This window comes from Hylobates moloch, unplaced genomic scaffold (genome assembly GCF_009828535.3).
Source record: "Hylobates moloch isolate HMO894 unplaced genomic scaffold, HMol_V3 SCAFFOLD_4, whole genome shotgun sequence".
Lineage (NCBI taxonomy): Eukaryota > Metazoa > Chordata > Mammalia > Primates > Hylobatidae > Hylobates > Hylobates moloch.
The window spans coordinates 103,828,135-103,854,591 of record NW_026652279.1 but is presented as its reverse complement, the minus strand read 5'-3'; the positions used below and the strand labels follow the sequence as shown (position 1 = coordinate 103,854,591).

At 38.2% G+C, this 26,457-nt stretch overlaps 1 protein-coding gene across 5 annotated transcripts in view; it reads right to left on the bottom strand.

Annotated features, from left to right (window-relative positions):
* Positions 1 to 26,457, bottom strand: part of DGKH (diacylglycerol kinase eta) — a 193,962-nt gene that overhangs the window by 67,406 nt on the left and 100,099 nt on the right. For 2 of the 5 annotated variants that reach the window (XM_032150777.2, XM_032150772.2), the window contains exons 5-7: positions 7,032 to 7,136; positions 6,628 to 6,760; positions 110 to 216 (exon numbers count right to left, since the gene is read on the bottom strand). In XM_032150777.2, coding sequence (XP_032006668.1) covers positions 110 to 216; positions 6,628 to 6,760; positions 7,032 to 7,136 — 345 coding nt within the window. Of the gene's footprint in view, positions 1 to 109; positions 217 to 6,627; positions 6,761 to 7,031; positions 7,137 to 8,525; positions 8,649 to 23,141; positions 23,447 to 26,457 lie in introns of those variants that run through there. The other 3 variants (XM_058437830.1, XM_058437829.1, XM_032150778.2) reach the window with 3 other exon arrangements.

The window sequence follows — 26,457 nt, the reverse complement described above, 5'->3', positions numbered from 1 at the left end:
TATTAAATCCTAATAATAAGCATTCCTACTTATCTTTCTCAGCTTCCACAAGAGCAGAACATAAAAGAGGAGTTACTGGGAAGAGAGCAGAGACAGAGCAGCAGCTTACGCCATCTTCATCTTCTATAATGTCCTTCCCAATGGAGGCCAGGGTAGTCCATTTACAGTTATTTGTTGCCCTCACTGCACATCTTTTGTGAGCCTTGAATTTACACACTAAAAAAAAAAAGAGCAACTGCTTTTAGGTGGACAAGAACTTTTGGACCAATGATTAAAGGAAATCACAGCATAAAATTTTAAAAGGGAGGGAGGAAGTAGAAGAAAACAAATATATTTAAAAGATTAAATTATTCTGCAACAATAGTAATAGTATTCTAGAAAACAAATACGGCTATGTATTTATGAAGCACTTTTATCAAGCTGTAAGTAGACTGCTACTTAGAGGAACAGAAAAGAAATAAATGCAAAAGAATTACTGCTTGAGAAGGCAGACAACACACACATAGGAGAGAGGGAGAGAGGGAAGCAAATAAAATTTGGTAGCAGGTCTGCTGGTGACATCCCATTTTTAAATGTAGGTGCTGATTACACGAATGTGTTTAATTTGTGGAAATTCATCAAGCTGTATATTTCTGGTATTGTATTTTTCTATACATATAAAATACTGATTATAAGTCTGAAAATGTCAGTACGATAAAGTTGATCCAGGGGGCTGTAAAGTGCAAGTATACCAACAAGACAGCCAGGCATCATGGAAAATAGGTTGGTGAGGGTCACAAACTCAGCCCTATCTTTGGAAAGTATTATGTTGAGATGACCAAATGACAAATGTAGAAAGAAGGGATGATGAAGTGATGTTGTCACTACAGGCTTCACTAAATCTCCCCAGCCATATTATCAAAAGGAACTTATAAAAGAGAAATTGGAAGAAATAACTAGGGAAAAAAAGCAGCACATATATGGAAAGACTACTATTAAACACGTTTATCTCTCTAAGGAAATTATTCAAATATTAGTGGATAGTGATATTAGGTCAGCTCCTGACTTTTAGCTAAACAGTTAAAAGTAGAGAGCATTTCAGTGGAAACATACTAAGGTAAGTGTTGCTAAATTTAAATGCAAGGTATCTCCTTTTCGTGTGATTTTCTGGATTTCTAAGTCAATCATTAACAAATTTTGCATTACACACCATTCTCTTGAAACTGTCTTAATTTGATATAACATGAAAACAAAAGTTTCAGGTAAAATAACTAAGATGTCTTTAGCCAAATGTTCAAAGTGCTTCAGGTATCATGACTAGTCTATGTACAAATGGATGGTTAAACTGAGCTGGTTTATCCTTGAAAAATATTAGTCTAGGCCAGGCACAGTGGCTCACGCCTGTAATCCCAGCACTCTGGGACGCTGAGGTGGATCACCTGAGGTCAGGAGTTTGAGACCAGCCTGGTCAAAAAGGTGAAACCTCGTCTCTACTAAAAATAAAAAAATTAGCCGGGTGTGATGGCGCATGCCTGTAATCCCAGCTACTCGGGATTCTTATGAGACATAAGAATTGCTTGAGCCCAGGAAGGCAGAGGTTGCAGTGAGTCGAGATCATGCCACTGCACTCCAGCCTGGGAGACAGAGCAACACTTTGTCTCAAAAAATAATAACAATAATAATAATGATAATAATGTATACACGTTGGAAATGTTTTGCTTACCATCTCTTTTGTGTACTTTGAAAAATTCTTTCCCTTCCACCATTTTTGTTATAAATGAGTGTGTAACTAGAACACAGACTTCATATAGAAAATAATACTTCACTTGAGGCTGGGCGTGGTGGCTTACACCTGTAATCCCAGCACTTTGGGAGGCCGAGGCAGGTGGATCACCTGAGGTCCAGAGTTCGAGACCAGCCTGTCCAACACGGTGAAACCCTGTCTCTACTAAAAATACAAAAATTAGCTGGGCGTGGTGGCACACGCCTGTAGTCCCAGCTACTCAGGAGGCCGAGGCCGGAGAATTGCTTGAACCTGGGAGACGGAGGTTGCAGCCGAGATCATGCCACTGCACTCCAGCCTGGTGACAGAGTGAGATTCCATCTCAAAAAAAAAATAGAAAATAATACTTCAGTTGAATTTTGTTGCTGATAAATCCTAAGTGTGAAGACACAGCACCATCAGAAGGAAGCTTAGCTTGGTGAAAATTTTTACAATGACTTACTCTCTTTTGCTCTAACATAAGTGACTACTTTAAACTGGTTGGTTAGCATCTCTGGGCCTTTTCATCTATTATGGTCTTTGTCAAAAGTGGAGTCCTAAAACTATCTGCAACAGATGCCCCAAGGGTGCTTTATAAGTACAAATAAGTACTTGATATCTACAGTCAATATCTGGCTTCTAAGGGGAAAAGCAGGATATAAAAGAGAGTAATGGTATAATTTCATAGCTTTTTGAAAATTTTGCCATTAAAAATCAAACAGCCCACTAAAAATTAAAAAAAAACACACTTTTATAATAATAAAGTGCTTCATATAATGAGCCTTGAAAATTACCAAGTTGCTTAATATAACATAACACTAATAATAAAACAAATCAGACTGTAATTATGGTAACTAAGAAATGAGAGTGATCAGCAGGCACTCGAATTTTGTTAGTTAACAAATTTCCCCAGACAAGTTATTCTCAAATAAAGCACTTTCCCCTGACCTGTAAAGTTATTGTTTAAAATGACAGAATTTAAAAAATGGGCCAGGCCTGGTGGCTCATGCCTGTAATCCCAGCACTTTGGGAGGCCGAGGTGGGCAGACCACCTGAGGTCAGGAGTTCGAGACCATACTGGCCAACATGGTGAAACTCCGTCTCTACTAAAAATACAAAAATTAGCTGGGCGTGGTGGCGCACGCCTGTAGTCCCAGCTACTTGGGAGGCCGAGGCATGAGAATCACTTGAACCCGGAAGGCAGAGGTTGCAGTGAGCTGAGATCACACCACTGCACTCCAGCCTGGCAACAGAGCAAGATTCCATCTCAAAAAAAAAAAAAAAAAAAAAAAAAATGCAGATATAAAAAGATTATGATTTTTTATTACAACATTCAGTATTTACTATACTAAATCTTTGTGAGGGTTAAAAATCAGTTAAGTGTGGTGGTTTAATCCCCACATTTCGGAAGGCCAAGATGGGAGGATAGTTTGAGCCCAGGAGTTTGAGACCAGCCTGGGCAACATGGTGAGACCTAGTCTCTACAAATAATAATAATAAAAAAAATTAGCCAGGCATGGGTGGTGCATGCCTGTGGTGCCAGCTACTCGGGAGGCCAAGGTGGGAGAATTGCTTGCGCCTGGGCAATTAAGGCTGCAATGAGCTGTGATTGTGCCACTGCACTCCAGCCTGAGTAACAAAATGAGTCCCCCCATTGCAAAAAAAAAAAAATCATTTAAGATCAAAATTCATAAATACCCGTGATGATATATTTGATGCTGCTGATTTTTTAAAAATTACCACTTATCTTTTTTGGTTAAATTACTGTTTAAATAACTGTAAAGGACAATTATGCCCTGAAATTATAATTAATATTGTTGATTGACTTAGGGGATTTTTAATAAATTCTATTTTTGTCTCCTATTTTTCATTCATATAATATTTTATATATGCAAAGCTTTAAAATAATAACTTTAGTTATTCAATATAAATCTAGGAAACAAATCAGTATGGCTTCATTTTATTGTGGAAATGAGGGTAGAAAGGCTAGTAAATGTAGTGAAGGCTTCACACACTGGAAGCTGAATTCTATGCTAATACAAAGTTATTCATATTCACTGTTGAACAAATTATTATATTTGCATCTCTTACAATATTTAAAGCTCTTGTATCTAATGTTTTCAGTTTTATCAAGCACGCTGTTTATTCAGATTTTAGGGGGTTTTCAAAAGTGTAAGTATGACTTTGATTATGATGAAATCCAGAATAACCATATTCTCGTAAAACATAAAAAGGCAACTTTTTATATTTATTAAACCCTTGGGATTTATAAAATCTTCTGCTATGGTTCTGAAAATACTAATAGGCAAGATACTGCAGATTTAAAAAGTTTTACCAGCAAAGGAAATGAATACTAATATATAATTTTCTTTAAAAAAATTATTTAATCCAATAATTGAGACTTTTTAAAAGTCTTGAAAATTACATTATTTATAGAAGAATATAACAAATTTATTTGTTTTGTTTTGTTTTTTTGGAGACAGAGTTTTACTCTTGTTGCCCAGGCTGGAGTGCAATGGCCCAATCTCCTCTCACTGCAACCTCCAACTCGTGGGTTCAAGCAATTCTCCTGCCTCAGCCTCCCAAGTGGCTGGGATTACAGGCATGCATCACCACACCTGGCTAATTTTGTATTTTTAGTAGACACGGGGTTTCTCCATGTTGGTCAGGCTGGTCTCGAACTCCCAACCTCAGGTGATCCGCCTGCCTCGGCCTCCTGAAGTGCTGGGATTACAGGCGTGAGCCACTGCACCCGGCCGAATATAACAAATTTATTCAAAGACTTTTAAGTTTCTTATTCTCACCAAATAATATAATTTTCATTTTTCTTTTAAAATGCTTATAGACTGGATTAAGAAAATGTGGCACATATATACCATGGAATACTATGCAGCCATAAAAAATGATGAGTTCATGTCCTTTGTACGGACATGGATGAAACTGGAAATCATCATTCTCAGTAAACTATCGCAAGGACAAAAAACCAAACACCGCATGTTCTCACTCATAGGTGGGAATTGAACAATGAGAACACAGGGACACAGGAAGGGGAACATCACACTCCGGGGACTGTTGTGGGGTCGGAGGGTGGGGGAGGGATAGCATTAGGAGATACACCTAATGCTAAATGACGAGTTAATGGGTGCAGCACACCAACATGGCACATGTATACCTATGTAACAAACCTGCATTGTGCACCTGTACCCTAAAACTTAAAGTATAATAATAATAAAATAAAATAAAATAAAAAAAGAAAAATATTCAGTCATTCCACTACTGACTCAATTTTTTAAATAAAAATATTTAATAATGTATATCACTCAAATCAGAAGGGTACCACAGAGTGTCTCAGATGTGGTGTCTTTTCAGCATTTTTGGAATAAAGATTTTAATAAAATCTTTAAAATAATATCATATAATATTACAGACCTGGTAGGAGTTATTCAGTTCTAAGTAATCCTTTTAGATTACTAAAGTCATAATAAAGGCCAATCAGATCTCTTTTGCAATCATTCTTTAAGTATAAAAAGAAAGCTTTAATGCCTTCTCCAAATTTTCTCCTTCATGAATTTTAATGCATCAAGCCCATGATGCAAATTCGCAATAAGTTTCTTACAAAACAGTTACAAACTTCTTACAATTTATTTAACTAGAAAAGTAGTTTTATTGCATGTATTCTCTCATTTAGTTTTTATAGTGATTCTACGAGGCATAAATGACTATTATCCCCATCTTATCGATGAGGAGAGGAAAGCCTAAGTGAATTAAACAACTTCTCCTGGTTATAGTTCGTAATGGTGGAAGTGGAAGAGGGTTTGACTGAACAGCTCCATTCTTAACCACTATGCTGTATCATATTAAATAGTTGAAACAATGACATATCACAGATTTTATAGTTAAAAATCAATTAAGGCTGTGACTCTATTACTCCTTTATTACTTAATTATAAATAAGTGATATTCCAAATTACTTAAAAAATTTTTGGATTAGAGAAAAAAAGCTGGTATTATTATTATCATATATAGTTCAAAAAGTAGTATACAACAGTGTAATCACTGAAGTATGAGATAAAATAAATCTAAAGAAAGTTATGAGTTTTCTGTTGGCAATTATTAATGTATTTGCTTTAGGTGGTCACTGCTCTTATATTAAAAATAACTCACAAATCTGCTCATGCCTCTTTGGGAGGCCAATGCGGGAGGATTGCTTGAGCCCAGGAGTTTGAGACCAGCCTGAGCAACATAGTGAGACCCTGTCTCTAGAAATTTAAAAAAAAAAAGATTAGCCAGGTGTGTTGGTGCTTGACTGTAGTCCCAGCTACTAGGGAGACTGAGGCAGGAGGATCGTTTGAGCTCAGGAGGCTGAGGCTGCAGGGAGACTTGATCATGCCACTGCAATCCAGGGAGGGTGACAGAGTGAGACCCCTTCTCAAAACAAAACAAAATAACAACAGCATAGGCCTTATTTTTAGAAAATTTTAAGGAAATTAAAAAGGATGATACCTATTCAGATTAAACAGATGAAATGAAAACAATATTTAAAACAATGCAATATAATTAACAATCAGAAATTCTGCCAAAGAGTATATACTGTCCTCACAAAAAGTTGTGCTCTCCATAATCAACCAGAATAAAGAATACCAGAATGATTATACAAGGTCCAAAGATTTTTTTTTTAGACAGTAGTTCCTAGTTTCTTGGGGGTGAAATGCTGTATTTTGATTTCTGTTTCCTTTAAATGACTATGTTTTTTTTTCCTGGGCAAAAATATTTTCCAAGCTAGTTCTATGTGTGGAGAGCTCAATTTTAAGCTACAATAAAACCAGTGGCAGCATGTCTACAGTATGGTCACTGTTGGGAGAAAACACATGCTAGGTGCTACAGTACCTTCGCAGGACAGGCCATGGGAGGTGACTCCAGAAAGACTCTCTCTGCACACGTTACAGAAGGTGGGTCGGGCATGGGAGCAGGCGTACCAGTTGTGCATCCCTGAGAAATGTTCCACATTAAACTGGGCCACCTAGAAATGAGATGTGAGGACAGATTTGCCAAGCCAGTGAACAAGGCTACAGATGCTGAACTGTTTGGAATGCATATAGTTATGGTCAAATTTTCAAATCCATCATTTTTAAAACCAAAGCACTTTGCTTTAAGCTAAGAATTTCAAAATCTGGTTTAAACAAGTTGCTGAATGAGTGTACACATACTTATGTTTGCACAGTAGAGCACTAGCCCTTTGGTTAACATTTATTCCCTAAGAACACGAGACGAAAGAAAAGATGCTATTTTACCTCGTAGGGTTCTCTGGTCTGTACAGACTTCAGTGAGCTGATCCAATCCTCCATCTCCTTTCTGTTCTCAGCACACAGCATTAGCCTTCTGAATGGAGTGATGATCTGAAAGGGATAATTCAATCTAATGATTGTTAATACCCAAAGAGAAAGATTGTTGCAAAACCTAACATCTTCTGAGGTAATTCCATTTCTAACTTAAGTCTTTATTTCTTACGTTTTTGTAATCTGTATGATAAAAATAATGTGGTCTAGGAAAGAAAAAGCCTAAGGAGTTTTTCTACCTTTGATCCTTTTGCTACTTACTTGGGCTCTTTAGCCCTTTTTTCTAAGGCTATGGACCCAAATACACAATGCATTCTTATTCCATGAAATACATCTTACAAACTGATTTTAAATATACTTCAAAATAATTCATAGTAAGCTTAGCAGGAATACATAGTTTTCAATATGGAAAATATTTTTAAATTAAAAATCAAAGGAATGCAATATTAAATGATTTCTTAATTTTTTTTTTTTTTTTTTTTTTTTTTTTTAGTAGAGGCAGGGTTTCACCATGTTGGCCAGGATGGTCTGGATCTCTTGACCTCGTGATCCGCCCACTTCGGCCTCCCAAAGTGCTGGGATTACAGCCGTGAGCCACTGCGCCCGGCCACCTAATTGATTTATTATGGTATCAAGAATATTCTGTTAATATTTAAATAATATTGAGTTTACATATCACTTCCACTGTCTATTTTAATGATTTATGAAGATTCTTCCTCCACTGTGTAGAACTCCACTGTACTAGTATTTAGTGAGAGCAGGGACAAAGAATTAGCATAAACATCCTTTTGTTGGCTTTAGGGAGAAAAGAATTTCGACTTTTATCTTTTTTCATGTCATTAAAAAGGCAGCTTAATTACCTTAAGGACCTTAAAGCAAGTGGAATGAAAACTTCACACTGTCATAGGATCAAAGCGCTTCAAAGTAAGATTCTGAAATGACTTGAAAGAAGCCCCTATTTATTTGTGAATACAATATTCTGGTTGGAATCTTGAAGTTACTAAATCCTACACATTTACTGTCAAGAAGAGATCATTTATTTACTTGCAGAACAAGAGAAAAATGTTGCATTCCTACCTGGTAACTATTTCCAAAGAATAAAGCACATATCTATTTATATACCAAATAAGAATTTTTCTCAAGTTAAAAGCCTCTTGATCAAGTGATAAGTCTAAACATTACATTGGATTATAGAGCAGATTTCACAAGTAATGAAAAAGCAATAATCTTCTAAAACAAACAAAAAGAATCCTTCCCAAAAGGAATAAACTAGTAAGCCTAAATCATTACTATTCATCTTAGAAAATAAGTCCATTATTCAAAACAATAGAGAGATCAATCCAGTCTTAGCTACTCACGAGTCATTGCCGCCTCTCATTTGTCATGGGTTTAGGCTACAGAGTCCTTCCTTAAACCCAGAAGCTTTGAATACATCTAACAGGCACTCACCCTTAAATACAGCCAGCCAAAAGTCACATGGAAGAGGAGCACCAATCAGTCAGCTCTGGATATTTGTTAATTGCATATGAAATTGAAGAGAACCTCACTTTTGCATTTTCTTGTTTTCCACGACCCTCTTTGGATAAAGCTTATTAACAGTTGGTCACTTCTCTTCCTGAATAAATAGTTAATGCAAAGAACAATGCCTCTCATTACTTAGGAGCCAAATGGATGCTTTATTGCTTCAAAATGTTTTTCTAGGACAGCTCATGAGATGCAGCAGAGAGGTAGCATTAAATCATAATACACTCCTGGCTCTAATGACTGGCACAGCATTTCAGAGTCTCCAAGTTTCACTGGACTTGCTGATGTTTTCTGAATAAATATTGTCTCTAGCACTTATTGTATTTATTTTTTGCTACCTTATATGAGGTAACCCTAAGGATTCCCTCTCCTTCCCTTATATGAGATAAAGTATCATGAGACAAGCATTATTCAGACAAATAAACCAGGCTTGCTATTTTGTTCTTTAACTTTGTTCTTTGCTGAATTCTAAGTAAAGCATGATGACTAATGGTTTTAACTGTCTTTAGTGCCTTTACATTAAATGTCTTGTAAAGTTATTTTGAATTCAAGAAAAAGGGGAGAAAGAAGGATAAAGAATAGCTTCTAATTTTTCTTTGTATATTTGGAATTACACAAATGCCTTAATTCTAAATGATTTCAGCAATATAAATCATGTGTGCTTATATACTAATAAAGTAAAAGGTATACATTTGCAATTTCTCCTTTTCAATAAAAACTTGTTTTAAAGTGAACAGTAATGAGCAAGGAAAGATCATAACACATTTAATACAGTTACGTTTTCCAGAGGCAAAAAAAATTAGAAAATTATTTTGATTTATAGGCCTTGTGATTAAGAAATCTACTGATTAGATTTATCCACAGACAGCAACTGCTAAAAGAGCATTAATTGTAACACATCCCCAGATGCTACCGTGGGGCTGGAGCCTAAAAGCACTCACGCCTGCCCCAGCACCTGCTCACCCATGTGCTCCCCCTCCCACAATGGGTTTGAACTTGGCCGAGGGAAACAAGCCACCCCTCCCGCCCCTGTCACAGGTCCCACGGAAGAGTCCAGGGAACTGTCCCCTCTTAATGTCTTTAAGCCTGTATTTCAGAGTCATGGTTATAACTGTTACTTCACAAAGACTCTGGTTCACCAGAGCATCAAAAATAGAAGGTGATAGTGAAACCATCAAGAATAAAGAGGTCCCTGTGCAGCTATGCCCTCCTGCCCTGCCTTCCATGGGAAAAGGACATGACAAAGGACTTAGCCTTGAGGAATCACCAAGAAAGGCTTCATGTGTTACTTGCTGGAGTATCTTATGTGATATATATATATATGTTTGTGTGTGTATGTCTGTGTATACATGTGTATGTATATGTGTGTGTGTGTCTATATATATACACATATATAATCATATGTTCAATAATAAACCCCCACTTCTTTTGAAGACTATTGGTCAAAGCTAGAATTTAATTTCACCACCATTTCTTTTGAAGACTATTGGACAAAGCTAAAATTTAATTTCTTAGAATGCAAACAAATTATAGTTATTAATGTTTAGTCAATCCACATTGTACTAGTTTCCTATTGCCGTTGTAACAAATTATCACAATTTTAGTGGCTTAAAACAACACAAATGTACTCTCTTAAAGTTGTAGATTTCAGAAGTTTAAAATCAAGATGTTGAACAAAATGACAACAAATAACCCCATTAAAAAGCGGGCAAAGGACAGGAACAGACATTTTTCAAAAGACATACAAATGGCCAAGAAGCATACAAAAAAATGCTCAACATCACTCATCATCAGAGAAATGCAAACTAAAACCACAATGAGACACCATCTTAGAGCAGTCATTAAAAAGTCAAAAAGCGGCCGGGCACGGTGGCTCACGCTTGTAATCCCAGCACTTTGGGAGGCCGAGGCGGGTGGATCACGAGGTCAGGAGATCGAGACCACGGTGAAACCCCGTCTCTACTAAAAATACAAAAAATTAGCCGGGCGTGGTGGTGGGCGCCTGTAGTCCCAGCTACTCGGAGAGGCTGAGGCAGGAGAATGGCGTGAATCCGAGAGGCGGAGCTTGCAGTGAGCCGAGATTGCGCCACTGCACTCCAGCCTGGGAGACAGAGCGAGACTCCGTCTCAAAAAAAAGTCAAAAAGCGACAGGTATTAGCAAGAATGTGGAGCAAAGGGAATGCTTGTACGCTGTTGGTGTGAATGTAAATTAGTACAACATCTATGGAAAACAGTATAGAGATTTCTCAAAGAACTAAAAATTGTACTACCATTCGACCCAGCAATCTCACTACTGGGTGTCTACCTACAGGAAAAGAAATCATTGTATTAAAAAGATACCTGCACTTGTATACCTGCACTCGTATGTTTATTACAACACTATTAACAATCGCAAAGATATGGAATCAACCTAAGTATCCATTAACCTAAGTATCCAGTATCCATCAACAGATGACTGTATAAAGAAAATGTGATACATATATATACATATATTTTATTCTTTTTTATGACTGAGTAGTATTCCATGGTGTATATGTGTGTGTGTGTGTGTGTATATATTTATAAGTGAAACTACATATATATATATAAGTGAAACTACATATATATGTATATACACACACACACACACCATGGAATACTACTCAGTCACAAAAAAGAATAAAATCATGTCTTCTGCAGAATAATGGATGGAACTAGAGGCCATTAATCTTAAGTGAAATAACTCAGAAGCAGAAGTACCATATGTTCTCACTTATACGTGGGAATTAAATAATGTGTACACATGGACATAGTGTGGAATAATGGACAGTGGAGACTCTAAAGGGTGGAAGGGGGGTGACTGATGATAAATTACCTAATTTGTACACTGTGCACTATTCAGGTGATGGTTACACTAAAAACCCAGACTTCACCACTATGCAATATATCCATGTAATAAAGCTGCTCCTGTACCCTCTAAATCTATTTTTAAAAATGAATAAAATAAAATAAAGATGCTGGGAGGGCTCCCTTCCTTCCACAGACTCTAGACTCTAGAGGAGAATCCATGTCTTTGCCTTTCTCAGCTTCTAGGGTCTGCCTACCTTCCTCAGCTTGCAGCCCCTTCCTTGCATCTCTCCAACCTCTTGCCTCCATAGTCACATCTTCTCTGACTCTCTGATTCCTCTTGCTTCCCTCTTATTGCACTGGGCCCACCTAGATAATCCAGGATCATCTCATATGAAGATCACATGATCACAATTACAAAGTTTCTTTTGCCAGGTTAATGTGCCATTCATTCCATAAGTTCCAGGGATTAGGATATGAACATCTTTGGGGGGTCCATTATTCAGCCTACCACACCCATAAAAAAACATAATAAATAATTATAAATTTTGATATTGTAATAATAAACTGGTAAATCAATAATACCTGAAATCTATTTTCTTCTATTCATAATTTCAATAATATCAGTTAATATCTATGGTTACAAACAACTAAAGGAACTAATAATTAAACTCATTAAACATAGGACACTTATGAGGCTCTGATTTTCATAAATAAACAGAAGGATTACTTCTGCACCATCTTACATTTTTAAAGTGCTTTGCTATCAATATGATCATATTCACCATCTCATTTAATCTTCCATATAACTGGTGTACATAAGAGGTAAAAAGAAATGTAACTTTTTTAAAATTGCAAACGTGGTAAGTCACAGAGGCAGAAGATATAGTCAGGTCTTTCAGCTTTAAATCACAACCTCTTTCTACTGTGATACCAGACAAATAGGGCCTATGTCTCAGGCTCCTTCATGTGGTCCATAGAACCCTGTCTAGGGCACAATCCATTTTGCTATATTTTGTTATATGGAGCTCTAAGATTTCAAAGGTCATAAAAAACAACTGTTAGACAGAAATAAAAGGGTTAAGATATGGAAAGAAAGTTTCAGATTACCAATAACAAAATTATTTTTCCTATCATAATTTTTAAAATAAGCATAATTTCATTTAGCTATATAATACATGGCTATGTCTTATTACTAAAATTGGTTTTAAAAATCTAAAAAGTACTTAATACTCTAAGAACAGACTAAAGTCACTGCCAATATAAAGCAAGCATATTTTCCAAGGTAAATAAAAGAACTCAAAACTGATAGGCAAGCCACACAAATCTGCAGCATCATTCTATGTCGTTTACCTCGTGTTTGCGTTTGTGAGCTCCCTGTGCGTTCAATATTCAAGTGTCTGAAAAATAAGAGTTTTCTGGCTTTCCCCTATAACTTTATCTAAGAAGGTCTCCCCTTTTATTCTCTATCACGACATGCTATTCTTATCTTTATAGCACTTTTTTCCACTTACATATTAACATTTGATTTACTGCACCCACTTCATGTCTGTTTTGTGACTTTATTCTAAAAGACAATCCAACAACAAAGTATGTTAATGTTTTCAGTGATGGGCAAAGGTGAAGGGTTAGATAAGCTATAAGGTTGTGAGCAAAGTGTGGAAGGTCACCTATTGTGATAGTTTAAAACTTACACTTTCCATTTGAATCCACCCGTTTATTCATTAGAAAATACAAAGTATTCCTATTTTCTGCCAAACAATGTTGCAGCCTCCAGGAAACAAATGAAATACCCAGTCCTTTCACTCAGAGAGCTCACAGGCCAGTGGGGGAACACAGATAAGTGAAACTAATTTCAGTGGAGTGAGTTCCTGTCATCTTCTAAACCGCTTGGCATGGCTTACAAGACCCTTCGTGATGTGAACTGTATCTATGCTTTCAATCCCTGGGATGCAATGAGAACACAGCGAAGGGGAAACTAACCAAGACTAAAGGATCTGAGAATGCTTTGGCGAGGAAGAAGATACTCAAATAAGAAGGGAGGAAGAGGTCAGGAGCGATGCCTCATGTCTGTAATCCCAGCAATTTAGGAGGCCAATGTGGGAAGATCACTTGAGGCCAGAAGTTTGAGACCAGCCTGGACAATATCACAAGGCCCCATCTCTATAAAAACTTAAAAATTAGCCTGGCATGGTGGTGTATGCCTGGGAAAGCTGAAGCAGGAGGATCACCTGAGCCCAGGAGATTGAGGCTGCAGTGAGCTATGATCACGCCACTGCACTCCAGCCCAGGCAAGAGTGAGACTTTTCTCAAAAAAAAAAAAAAAAAAAAAAAAAAAAGTGGGGCGGGGTTGTGGGTGGGAAGGCCAAGTAAGGTTTCCTGTGTATGTCTGTGGGGAAGAAGCCACAAGGAGGGAGAAGGAGAAGGCATGGATACTGTAAGCCAAGGGATACATGAACACATTGAAGAAGAGAGATCAGGCAGGTGCTGGGTATTGTAAATAGTGTGATGTGACAACCATGGGCTGCAAATGGAAAATAAAATCAGAGGGGCAATTATGAGGAACCTTTTAACCACACTAAAGAGTACAGATTTGATCCTAAAAGTGACAGAGCATGGCTACTAAAGGGCTTTAAGCCGGGAAGAGACACAAACCAGATACTCATTTTAGGAAGATAACTGGCAGGGCAGCAGTGTAGATGGTCCACTTGGTGGTGGAAAGCCGTGATGGGAGACTCTTATTAAATGGCAGGAAAGGCATGGCAGGGCATGAGTTAGGGGTGCAGTGAGGCTGCTGTGCATAGGAGCACTCCATGAAGATTTCAGCAGCTGACAGAGATAAAAAAGGATTCCATAGATTTTTAGGAGGTAGAATTAACGGGACTTGCTAACTCATTGTGAGGAGTGACCATGAGGGAGGGTTTAGATGACTCCATTATTCACGTTTGGGTTGAAATCATTTCACAAGTCCAAAATCCTAAGATTTACCATTTACAGGCCAGGTATATCATCTCATTTCATCCACATAATTCAAAGAGTGACAAGCAGTCCTTTGCTGGGAGGACCCTAAGGCTTAGGAAGGTTTGCAACTTGTCCAAGGTCACGATGTGTAGGTAAGATTTGAAACTATATCTGCCTTCCTCCCTAGCCATCTACGAGAGAATGAAGGAATGGCAAAGAACTTACTGACATTATCCTGAAAGGACAGGCAGAAAAGACTGCACATGCTGCTCACTTTTTCTCCCCATGAGAACAATAATGAGGGCTGCTGCACAGTTGCATCTCAACCTTACACCTTACTGTGCATTTTTAAATGGTGAGCAAGAAAGGAAATGCAAAAGTGCTGGCTAATAATAATAATAGTAATAATGACTTCATTCACTAACATAGGCAAGTCTATGTAAACCAGGCATCTTCCGAGAACAAAATATTTACAAGATATATATTAACACAGGGCATTGTTTTGGAACTATTACAACGCACATGGGAAATTGAGAAGTTTTTTCAGTATTAATTGTAATTACAGGGATCACAGTGACTTCAGAAATTATTTATGTAGGCTTTCACACACACTCCCATTGTAAATTAGCAGTATTAGTTAATGGACACATTAAATGCTTTACCATTCATTTAATATTTTCAGACTGTACCAGAGATTGGAACAATCCATTAGTCTCATTCCCTTGGCACAAACTCTTTTAGTTTATAACGGTAAATGGCTGTGTACAAGACACATATGTAATGGGAAATTTCAAAACAAAATAATTATCTTGTTTTGTATTGGTCACCACAAAACTAAAATATTTTTAAAATCTAAATTTTCCATTACACCATAATCATACTTAAGGAATGGAAAAGATATTTGAGTATGCTAAAAACTTCAAAAGAACTATGAAAATGATACCAAAAAAGTACTTCAAGCCATTTTAATAGTGTTTAAAGCTGTTCTCTGAATTGACTGCAAGACATCACCAGGGTATCTCACATCACTTCAAATTCACAATGTCTGGACCTGAAGTCTTCTTTTCACAACCCCACTACCAACCTGCTTTTATTCCCATTTTCAACCCTTAATTAAAGGCACCATTTATATACCAATCCTCCCCAAATCAGTAACCCCACATTCACTTCCTCCTCTCCTTCTCCCCTCCCTTTGGCCACACAGCTCTCCAGTCCTTGTGCACAAAGTCTCTCATCTAGCCCTTCCTTCCTTCCCAGTGCAGGCAAGCTAATCTATGTCCTTATCCTGGTTTCCCTGAACATCCTGACAGGGTCTAAAGTGGTCTTCCTGCTGAATCCATCACTCCTATCAAATGCATTCCAGAAGGTGGGTCCCATGTAGCATTTTTTAAAATTCTGAATAGGCAATAAACATTTATGATACAAAATTCAAAATGTATTTAGAATGAAAAGCACATATCTCTCCTAAGCCTGCCCCCAGCTACTGACTTCCTTTACTGAAGGCAACTATTTATCTTCTTGTGTTTCTCTCCAGGGATATTCTATCCATATACAACAACTATATGCTCTTTTGAGGTTTAAATGCAGGCATGTGTGCACACACACAAACACACACAGAGTAACATCTTACAATTCACACTGTTTCCCATCTGGCTTTTCCCACTGAATAAAACTTGAAGTTTGGTATGTATTGTTACAGACAGAACTCATTCATCTTTTTTTGTTTGTTTGTTTGTTTGTTTTTTCTTTTTTTTTATTATACTTTAGGTTTTAGCGTACATGTGCACAATGTGCAGGTTTGTTACATATGTATCCATGTGCCATGTTGATTTCCTGCACCCATTAACTCATCATTTAGCATTAGGTATATCTCCTAATGCTGTCCCTCCCCCCTCCCCCAACCCCACAACAGTCCCCGGAGTGTGATGTTCCCCTTCCTGTGTCCATGAGTTCTCATTGTTCAATTCCCACCTATGAGTGAGAACATGCGGTGTTTGGTTTTTTGTCCTTGCGATAGTTTACTGAGAATGATGTTTTCCAGTTTCATCCATGTCCCTACAAGGGACATGAACTCATCATTTTTTATGGCTGCATAGTATTCCATGGTGTATATGTGCCACATTTTCTTAATCCAGTCTATCATTGTTGGACATTTGGGTTGGTTCCAACTCTTTGCTATTGTGAATAGTGCCGCAATAAACAAACGTGTGCATGTGTCTTTATAGCAGCATGATTTATAGTCCTTTAGGTATATACCCAGTAATGGGATGGCTGGGTCAAATGGTATTTCTAGTTCTAGATCCCTGAGGAATCGCCACACTGACTTCCACAATGGTTGAACTAGTTTACAGTCCCACCAACAGTGTAAAAGTGTTCCTATTTCTCCACATCCTCTCCAGCACCTGTTGTTTCCTGATTTTTTAACGATGGCCATTCTAACTGGTGTGAGATGGTATCTCACTGTGGTTTTGATTTGCATTTCTCTGATGGCCAGTGATGATGAGCATTTCTTCATGTGTTTTTTGGCTGCATAAATGTCTTCTTTTGAGAAGTGTCTGTTCATGTCCTTTGCCCACTTTTTGATGGGGTTGTTTGTTTTTTTCTTGCAAATTTGTTTGAGTTCATTGTAGATTCTGGATATTAGCCCTTTGTCAGATGAGTAGGTTGCAAAAATTTTCTCCTATTCTGTAGGTTGCCTGTTCACTCTGATGGTAGTTTCTTTTGCTGTGCAGAAGCTCTTTAGTTTAATTAGATCCCATTTGTCAATTTTGGCTTTTGTTGCCATTGCTTTTGGTGTTTTAGACATGAAGTCCTTGCCCACGCCTGTGTCCTGAATGGTATTGCCTGGGTTTTCTTGGAGGATTTTAATGGTTTTAGGTCTAACATTTAAGTCTTTAATCCATCTTGAATTAATTTTTGTATAAGGTGTAAGGAAGGGATCCAGTTTCAGCTTTCTACATATGGCTAGCCAGTTTTCCCAGCACCATTGATTAAATAGGGAATCCTTTCCCCATTTCTTATTTTTGTCAGGTTTGTCAAAGATCAGATAGTTGTAGATATGCGGCATCATTTCTGAGGGCTCTGTTCTGTTCCATTGATCTATGTCTCTGTTGTAGTACCAGTACCATGCTGTTTTGGTTACTGTAGCCTTGTAGTATAGTTTGAAGTCAGGTAGCGTGATGCCTCCAGCTTTGTTCTTTTGGCTTAGGATTGACTTGGCGATGCGGGCTCTTTTTTGGAAGAACATTCCATGCTCATGGGTTGGAAGAATCAATATCATGAAAATGGCCATACTGCCCAAGGTAATTTATAGATACAATGCCATCCCCATCAAGCTACCAATGACTTTCTTCACAGAATTGGAAAAAACTACTTTAAAGTTCATATGGATCATTCATCTTTTTAATGGCTGCATAACATTCCATTGCATGATATACTTCACAATCTACTCCAACCAGTCTCTAAGTTGCGCGTTTGGGTTGTTTCCAGTCTTTTGCTATTACAATGTGCAATCATATCCTTCTATACATGTCTTTGTACACATAAATGGCACACTTCACTATGCCTGCTAATACCAGACAATGATAGTTGTGAAGGCACTGATGAATCTAAAGACTTGAAAACCTTTCTTTACACTCTGTCCTGTAAAGTGTGTATCCTGATATTGTGTTAAACTTCAGGCTAAAGCCTTTTAGAAGTTTATCTACAGTCATTTTGAGGATAGTCACGTCTGTCCTTGCTGGTGGACACGATTGTACATTTTCCTAAAAATGCACATGCAACCTAAAATGTATTCAGATGAATACTTTACCTGTACAAAAAAAAAAAAAAAAAAAGCCTCCCCAAAATCTGAACTCTTACAAAGGCTCCAAAGGGAGGATTAACTGCTTTGTACTGACAGCTTTTCTCACATTATGGTTCTAACAAATGGGGCAGCTCTAATAATACTGTTGAGTAACTGGGAAAAATTAGTTATTGTTAGCACCCTTTATTGATGGAATTCTGAAAAATAAAATGACCACAATTTGTGCAGAAAACAGACCACAAAGGCCAAACACTTAGCCCACTGCTCTTACAAACATGAGATCTATTAACACAGAATGCTGCGACTCTTGCCACTTGAAATATTAGGCCTATGTGGCTGCTGGTTACTCCCCCAGTAGCTAACTACTGTCAGGCATTTCATACTAAATAGTGTTGTGCTAGATTATCACAAAGCATTAATGAAGTATGTCAAAGCATCCGCTACCAACAAGAAATCGTACCAACTGATTCCAACAAACTACATCACTGGGCATCGCCTGGTGTTTGGATCAATGGGAGACATCGTTGAGTCTTGCTGGAAGGGGCCTTACCAAGTCCTGACGTCAAGGGCCAGGGTTGTTGTGTAGCCACACCTTCTAGGATGTCAGCTCTCTTTAATAGTTTCTTACTACTAATCTGCTTATTTCCAAGATATAAAGACTAACTTCTGCCTTGAGTTCCATCTCAGTGGGAGCAGCTTACCAGAAGGTTCTGAGAGTATCCTGACAGCTGGCCAACCCTCCACCCCAACCCTGAGTTCCACGATTGTCCCAAAGACCTTAGATGTGCTACCAGCAAGTCTCAACCTGTGGCAACCAACAAAATAAACAACTAAAAAATAAAATCTCCAACTAGATAACACTCAACCTACCTGTTGTCAACAGGAAGATCTTGCTTCTGACTTCCCTTGTCTGTTGCTGACTAGATTGTCATTTGTCTCTCATAAGTACAAACCTACCTTTGCCTTCATACACTGAGATTTGGGCTCAGCGAAGCTTAAACTGGATCCAGAGACCACAAAAATGTGTAAGGCAGAAACCAGTAAATAGAAAATCTCTTTTTGCCAGAAACTAATTTCATGATTTTCTTGTTGGAAATTAAACACTTACGTAAGACTAAAATGCAAAGGGGAATCAAATTTGCTAATCCTGTCTCATCCATTAAAGACAATCAACCTAGTGACCGCAAGAATCAATGCCATGGCACAAGCACTTTAATCACTGCTAGCTGGTACACTGTTCTAGGTGAGCTTTCTTCTCACTTGAAGGTAATAAGGATTCACTAGGAATGGCCAGACTAGACTAAATCCTATTTAAAGGGGTGGGCTTTTACTTGGTTACTGTGATTCTACTGTCTAATGGAACCAAAATCTGTGAGGTGTAACAATGTGTTCATATTTTTAAAGCATTTCATACAAGATGTAAAGCCCAATTCTGGAGTTGTCAATAAGACCAGGTGTGATGGACATGGAACTCCTTTCTTTCTTTTTTTTTTTTGAGACACAGTCTCACTCTGTCACCCAAGCAAGAGTGCAGTGACACGATCTCAGCTCAATGCAATCTCTGCCTCCAGGGTTCAAGCAATTCTACTGTCTCTGCCTCCTGAGTAGCTGGAATTACAGGCATGTGCCACCATGCCCTGCCCATTTTTGTATTTTTAATAGAGACGGGGTTTCACCATGTTGGCTAGGCTGGTCTCTGACTCCAGGCCTCAGGTGATCCACCCACCTTGGCCTCCCAATGTGCTAGGATAACAGGCGTGAGCCACCAAGTCTGGCCCATTGAACCCCTTAGCTTCACCCTAAGATTTTCGTGCACATCACTGGGGGCCTCTTCAGGGTGATTCAGGACTTCACCAGGCTTGGGTTGTTCATGAGGCATAGGGCTGCAAACATCTCTGGGAATTTCCAGAGAGTTTGAGCACCATGCCTCCCTACCATACCTTATTCCTTAACAGGTATAGTTAAGAAACTATAGTTAACACCAAGGATTCTGGCTTTCAAGGAGGTTATGGAACATAAAAAAATCTTAGCAAACAGAACTCCATCATGCTAGCCAGGAGAGAACTGTCAAGATATTAAAACTCTTCAGAGCTCTGGTGTTTCAATGAGATGGTTATTGTGTATCAGACTCTCTTTTGCTAATATGCAGATATTTATAGTGGGAATTTAAAAAATAATTTTACTGCCAGTAGCTTATTTTCCCGTATTAGGCCCCTATTCCAGGTACTTACATGAGACAAGCCATTGTCTTTTACAGAGTTTGAGGCTTTAGTCTGCACCACAAAAAGGGACCAGAAGTGAGAGTCAATCTAAATGAGTACAGGACTAAAGAGCCTTCAACGAAACACTTCAGCCACATCAAGACCACAGTGAAGTCTAGGTAAATTCCACAGCCCTTCTTCAAAAACTACATCAGCATATCAGTCAGGTGGGCAAAAGAAGAATAAACCTTTCATAGCAGTCTGCATAGCTTAGAATCCTCTGTATAATAGGGCGGTTGGTGGAATTTGGGCTGCTGGTCCAAAACTTGACCCACCCTTGCCTGTTTTCATGCAGTAACTCTCAGAAGAGACAGGTTTTAGAAATTTACTTCCACACAGCTACGGGCTGTATCTCCAGGATCATGGTGACAATGACAGTATCAGCTCGGGACCATCTATTTGGAGTCTGTAAAAGGCCTTGTATAGGCACACATAAGTGAACTGCAGATTTATAACCAGCCCCAAGACCAGGAGGCGGTGCAGCACGTGGCCATGCACTGGGAGCTACAACATGGCACATACACTGGGAAGGTCAGTCCTCCATGATACAAGGTTATAACTGGCTAAGGGTTTCATGTGACAGCAGTCTGCCACTGGCAATCCACAAGGTGCCAAAGGCTAAAGGCTACCTAGGAAACCAGCTTCATAAAACACAGATATTCAGACTAAGGGATAAAAAGTTCTACACGGTGGCCAGGGTTTGGCCTCAGAAATACTGGGAGGGGGGCACGTTTGTGGAGAAGAGCAGATGAACTAGTCTCACAGAAGTTTGTTTATGGAATCCTGAATGGTCTGGGCCTCAAGTTCTAAGAAGATTGTAATTCCGCCCCTCCCCGCCCCCCACCCCCAACTCTTTCCTATAACTTGGGCCCCTGTGATGGCACAGTTTCCAGTCTCAGTTGGGAGGTGAGTTCCTTGTTTTTGGTATCCAAATAATCCTTTTCACAAGGCCACATACTTTAAAGACAGGGACCTATCCCTGAAGGCAGGCAGCACAGCCTTTAAATTTGTTTAAATTCAAGTAAAAACTTTAAAAAAATTTGGTACTCAGTGGCCAACTTTTTTAATTTAGCACTGCATACCCAGAATCTAGCACAAATGTCTGCTATATATAATGAACTCTCGATAAATATTTGTTAAGTAAATGAATGAATGAATTCTAAGGGCAGTCCTGGAAGTGGACAGATAGATGGGCAGTGGGCTGCTGTGCGACAGAACAGGACAGAAAAAGTACTGGAGGCAGCAGGTTGAAGGTTACTGAGCAGGAGCACTATATTTTCCCTGAGTCATGGATCTTCAGTAAGGGCAAGGGGAACACGGTAACACCAGGCACGGCAAATGATCATGACACCCTGATTGAACGTCCGACACAGCTCTTTCGATGACAAGTGCCCTCTCCCAACCTATTGATAGTGTCTATTAACCACCTCGGACCCTTTGATGAAACTGATCTATGTCCTGGGACTCCCCAGTCTGATTTTGCAAGCAAGCCCTAGGTTCCCAGAGCTCCAGAGTTGGGAGAAGAACCGAGGCCATGCTCACTGGGTCTTGCCTTACTTTAGAACGCCCACTTGAAAGATTTCTGGAAGGCTACTAGTGAAGGGGGAGACACAGGTTCTGTTCTTCTTCCACACCTTATCTTCACCCCAAGATTTTCGTCTAGCTACAAAAGGACCAATGGTTTCTTACGGCCTAGGACTTTGGTGTGAGGAAGCCCATAATAACCTTAAGAGCTATTTCTCTGGGTTAGTCTTGGAAAAGATGCTATATCACTAAATAAAAAGATAAATCTGAAACACCCACAGAAACAAAGATAAGATATTTCATTTCTAAAAGCCCCTAATTTCTAAGATATAGAAAAAGGAATATGAATTTTAAACTTAACATAAATTATCAGCTTTCAGAGTATAAAGCCATCTAAATTGTACTTAAATTAGTTTTAAAAGGCAAAAAACACAACCACTTAAATTGCATTAATATGGCATCATTTTAGAGTGCTATAAAATATTTTAACTAATATAAATGTTAAAATATGAGGTTTGCTGCTATCAGTCATCTAATAATTATATAAGCAAAGGTGGGACCACTGCAATGATTAATGAAAGGCAAGAAGCATGTTTATAAACATGGTATAAAATAGTCTTAAGTCATTACATAAATATTTCAATAAGGGTGCAAGAATTTATGGGTATAATATATATAAACCAATATCATAGGGAGGGGTTAGAAAACTGTTCTCTTAGCCAAAACATGACCTAATACTTTTGGTCCAAAAAAACCCACTACAGTTTACAAATGTCACTAATTCATTCATCCAACAAGGACATATCCCTTCATTTACCCAACAAATATTTATTAGGTTTCCCTCTGTGCCAGGCACTGTGTTAGCCTTGAGGATTCAGTGGTAAAGAAGACACAGTCTTTGCATCTGCAAGGAAATTTCAGTTTCCACCATCTCTCCTCACCCCCTCTCACATGCACACACTGTGCAAAGATCTCCCCAACTGCATTCTAGAAAGATGGTCATTTAGCTCTTGCTGTGTGGTATAATGAGCCTCCATGTGTAAAGTGTCTAGCATAGTGCCCAGCAGTCTCTAAATCCACTCTTCTTTGCCTATTCCCAACAAACATCAAGAGCTGAGAGCCCTGAATTCCATATTAGCTGTGCCCTGCTATTAGCCATCTAACCTTGAGAAATTCATTTCAGCACTTGAAGCTGAGTCTGCTCTGAGAACTCTCTTCTTGAAGGCCCCTTTCAGCTCACAGGGAATGAGATGACTAAAGATTTCTAATAATGGGAAGAGCTATTACCTCACAAGGGGCCTGTTCTATCAGATGACTCAAGTTAGAAAGTTCTCTGTTATACTGAGCTTGAATTATTCCTCCACAAATTGAACCGCGGGTCCTGCACACTGCAGTAACACAAAACCTGTCTACAGCCTCTCCTATATGATAACGCCTCAAATATTAAAAACACATCTGTCACATTTTTCCAAATTCTTAAAATAAAGAGTGCCCTTAAATGCCAATCAATCCCAGGATTCCCAGACCTTTTTTATAATATTGGTTACCATCCTCTGTGAGCTCTTTAGTCAACATTTCTCTTTAAAGTACAGTGCCAAAATACAATGAAATATTCTAAATTTGTAGTCTGACCAGCAAGTGCTTGCTGTTCATCTGGTGATGCAGCATAAAACTCTGCTTGACTTGTAGAAAAACAACTGAACATGTAAAAACCAGTTAGAGGAATACTATCTAAACCACATTTATTTAAAACTCCACAATAAAGACGCAGCATAGCAAAGTCATGAAGATACAAACTGAGGCCAGATGATGTAGACAGGTTCAGATTCTAGTCATTATATTATTAGAGGTTAGCCTCTCTGTTTCAGATTCTTCATCTATCAAATGGGAATCACAATAATTATTACACTCCAGGATTCATATAAAGAATTGAATGAGTTATCAGACATAAAGCATTCAGAACAAATATAATAGTTACAACAAATATCAAATAAGGTAGGCAACTTACTTGTCAGTGATTATTCAGGTGATAATCTAAATACTTTTTGTGTGTGTGCATTCACAAGTGATATGAAAAGAAAGTAGCTTTTAGTTATTTCCTTTGTAAGTAAATATTGATAGATTAATGGAGAAAAATAAACTGACAGCTTTTTAAGTTCAAAGGATGTGATCTCCCTCTAAGAGAGAGATGAAGTAAACTATATTAACTGAGAGGAAGCTAAGGGAAAAGCAGAATAAATAGAAAGGAAACATTAAAGGAATTCTTAAGAACATTTTGTTCTGTACCACTAAAACCCATCCTGCTCATTTCAATTATATTATGAATGCATAATTTCTGATATTTGATGTGCCATAAGAGTATGTTCTCATGTTTATTGGTGTCTTTTTATGTAGACCTTTTAAACCCTCGTAGAAAGAATCATAATCTAATGCTAATAAACTTCAGTCACATCTGCTGTGGCAAGTGACCCCTGAACTAAAATCCCTTTTTGTTCCAGTGATCATTTAGTTCTAAATATAAGTGTTACCAGAGGGTGCCTGTATTTCATCAACCGAGTAAGCCCGTGTGGGTGTGCAGTACCCATGAAATTTCACACACACCTACAGGGTGCCCCTGAAAATGTTACGGGTGGTTAAATAAATGAAATAAATTACCTATGTATTTGTTTCTACTTCAAACAAACAAATAAAAAACCATGCTACTTTCTCTAGCAAACTTCCATAAGAAGTTTTAACAATACCAGTACAATAATTTCTTTAAAATTGTGACTCATTTAAGATTTAGCCTAATCTTCATTAAAATTTAAAGAAAACGGTCATTTGAACAGCATGCTTTGAAAGCTTAACATATACCATGTGATGTGATGACTTTTATATCATTAAATGGCTCTTATTTTGCAAATAACATTTACCTAACAAGGTCAGATTATAATTTCATTTATTATTCCCAGTCATAGTTATTAATATGAGATAAAAGTGGAAATAAATCTTTGCTATATCTCTGAAAGATAAGCAGCATGGAATGTCTTCTCAAGATAAAGTTCATCCACATTCTTCTTCCAAATTCCCAAACTTTTAGGAACTGGCAACATACTGCTACTTGGAAATAGGGAGATGATAAACTCGGGAAAATAACTGCCACTTTTATTAAACTGCAGGTATTGTGGTGTATTATCACATTTAATTTAATCCTTATAATCCTATGAGGCAGGTACTCTTGTTATTCTCAATGACTGGTGAGGAAACTGGGATTTAGAAAGGTTAACCAATTTGTCCAAGGTCACATAACTGGATGTAGCCAAGTCAGGACCCAAACCCAGGCTGTTTGAGTTTCATGGTCTAAGCTCCTATTCTCTACAAATCGGATAAATAAAAAAAAAAATCTGGGGATAGACATATCCTGATTAGTGAGAAAAGAGAGCAGTGTTTGAGGAAGAAAGAGAACAGCAGAGGCAGAGACTACTCAGATAGAAAGGACTCTGTCTGATTGGAAAGAGCCTTGGATTAAACATCAGGAGGTCTGAGAGCCCTTTCCCAGGGTGGCACCAGTGTGACCAAAAGGAGATCAATTCTCTCGAGCCTCATCTGGGAGGAATACATTCACATACAGCATAGGGCTATGTTAAAGATAAAAATGAAACTTCCAAAACACCATGCAGATAGCAATCAAATTTTTTAAGTGAATTTTTTTAAATGAACAACAAAAAAAGAACACTTTATTGATTTAACAATCATAGAAAATGCCATGGTAGAACTTAAACTACAAATAAATTATTATTTTTTCTTTTTCTCGCTCTCTTTTTTTTTGAGACAGTGTCTTTCTCTGTCACCCAGACTGGATACAGTGGTGCAATCTTGGCTCACTGCAACCTCTGCTCAAGAGATCCTCCCACCTCAGCCTCCTGAGTAGCTTTGACTACAGGCATGCACCACGATGCTCAGTTAATTTTTTCATTTTTTGTAGAGATGGGGTTTCGCCATGTTGCCCAGGCTGGTCTTGAACTCTTGGGCTCAAGTGATTCTCCCACCTTGGCCTCCCAAAGTGTTGGGATTACAGGCATGAGCCACCATGCCTGGCTTGAACTACAAATATATTAATAAACATTAACCTAAATCCTGTCAGAAACTGTCCTTTTCCATTCCCTGATCACATCACTGTCACCTAAAATCACAAAAAAATACTTTCATTGTTAGTAAGTTTTATTATGGCAGAAGACACTTGTGAAATCATAAACTCAAACTATGGCTAAAATTAGCTCAATTGGAGTCAATACAAGTATATATATAAATTTATCATACCTATTTCTTTCTTTTTTTTGAGACAGAGTCTTGCCCTGTTGCCCAGGCTGGAGTGCAGTGGCACGATCTTGGCTCACTGCAACCTCCACTTCCCAGGTTCAAGCAATTCTCCTGCCTCGGCCTCCCAAGTAGCTGGGACTACTGGCATGCACCAATACGTCCAGCTAATTTTTGTATATTT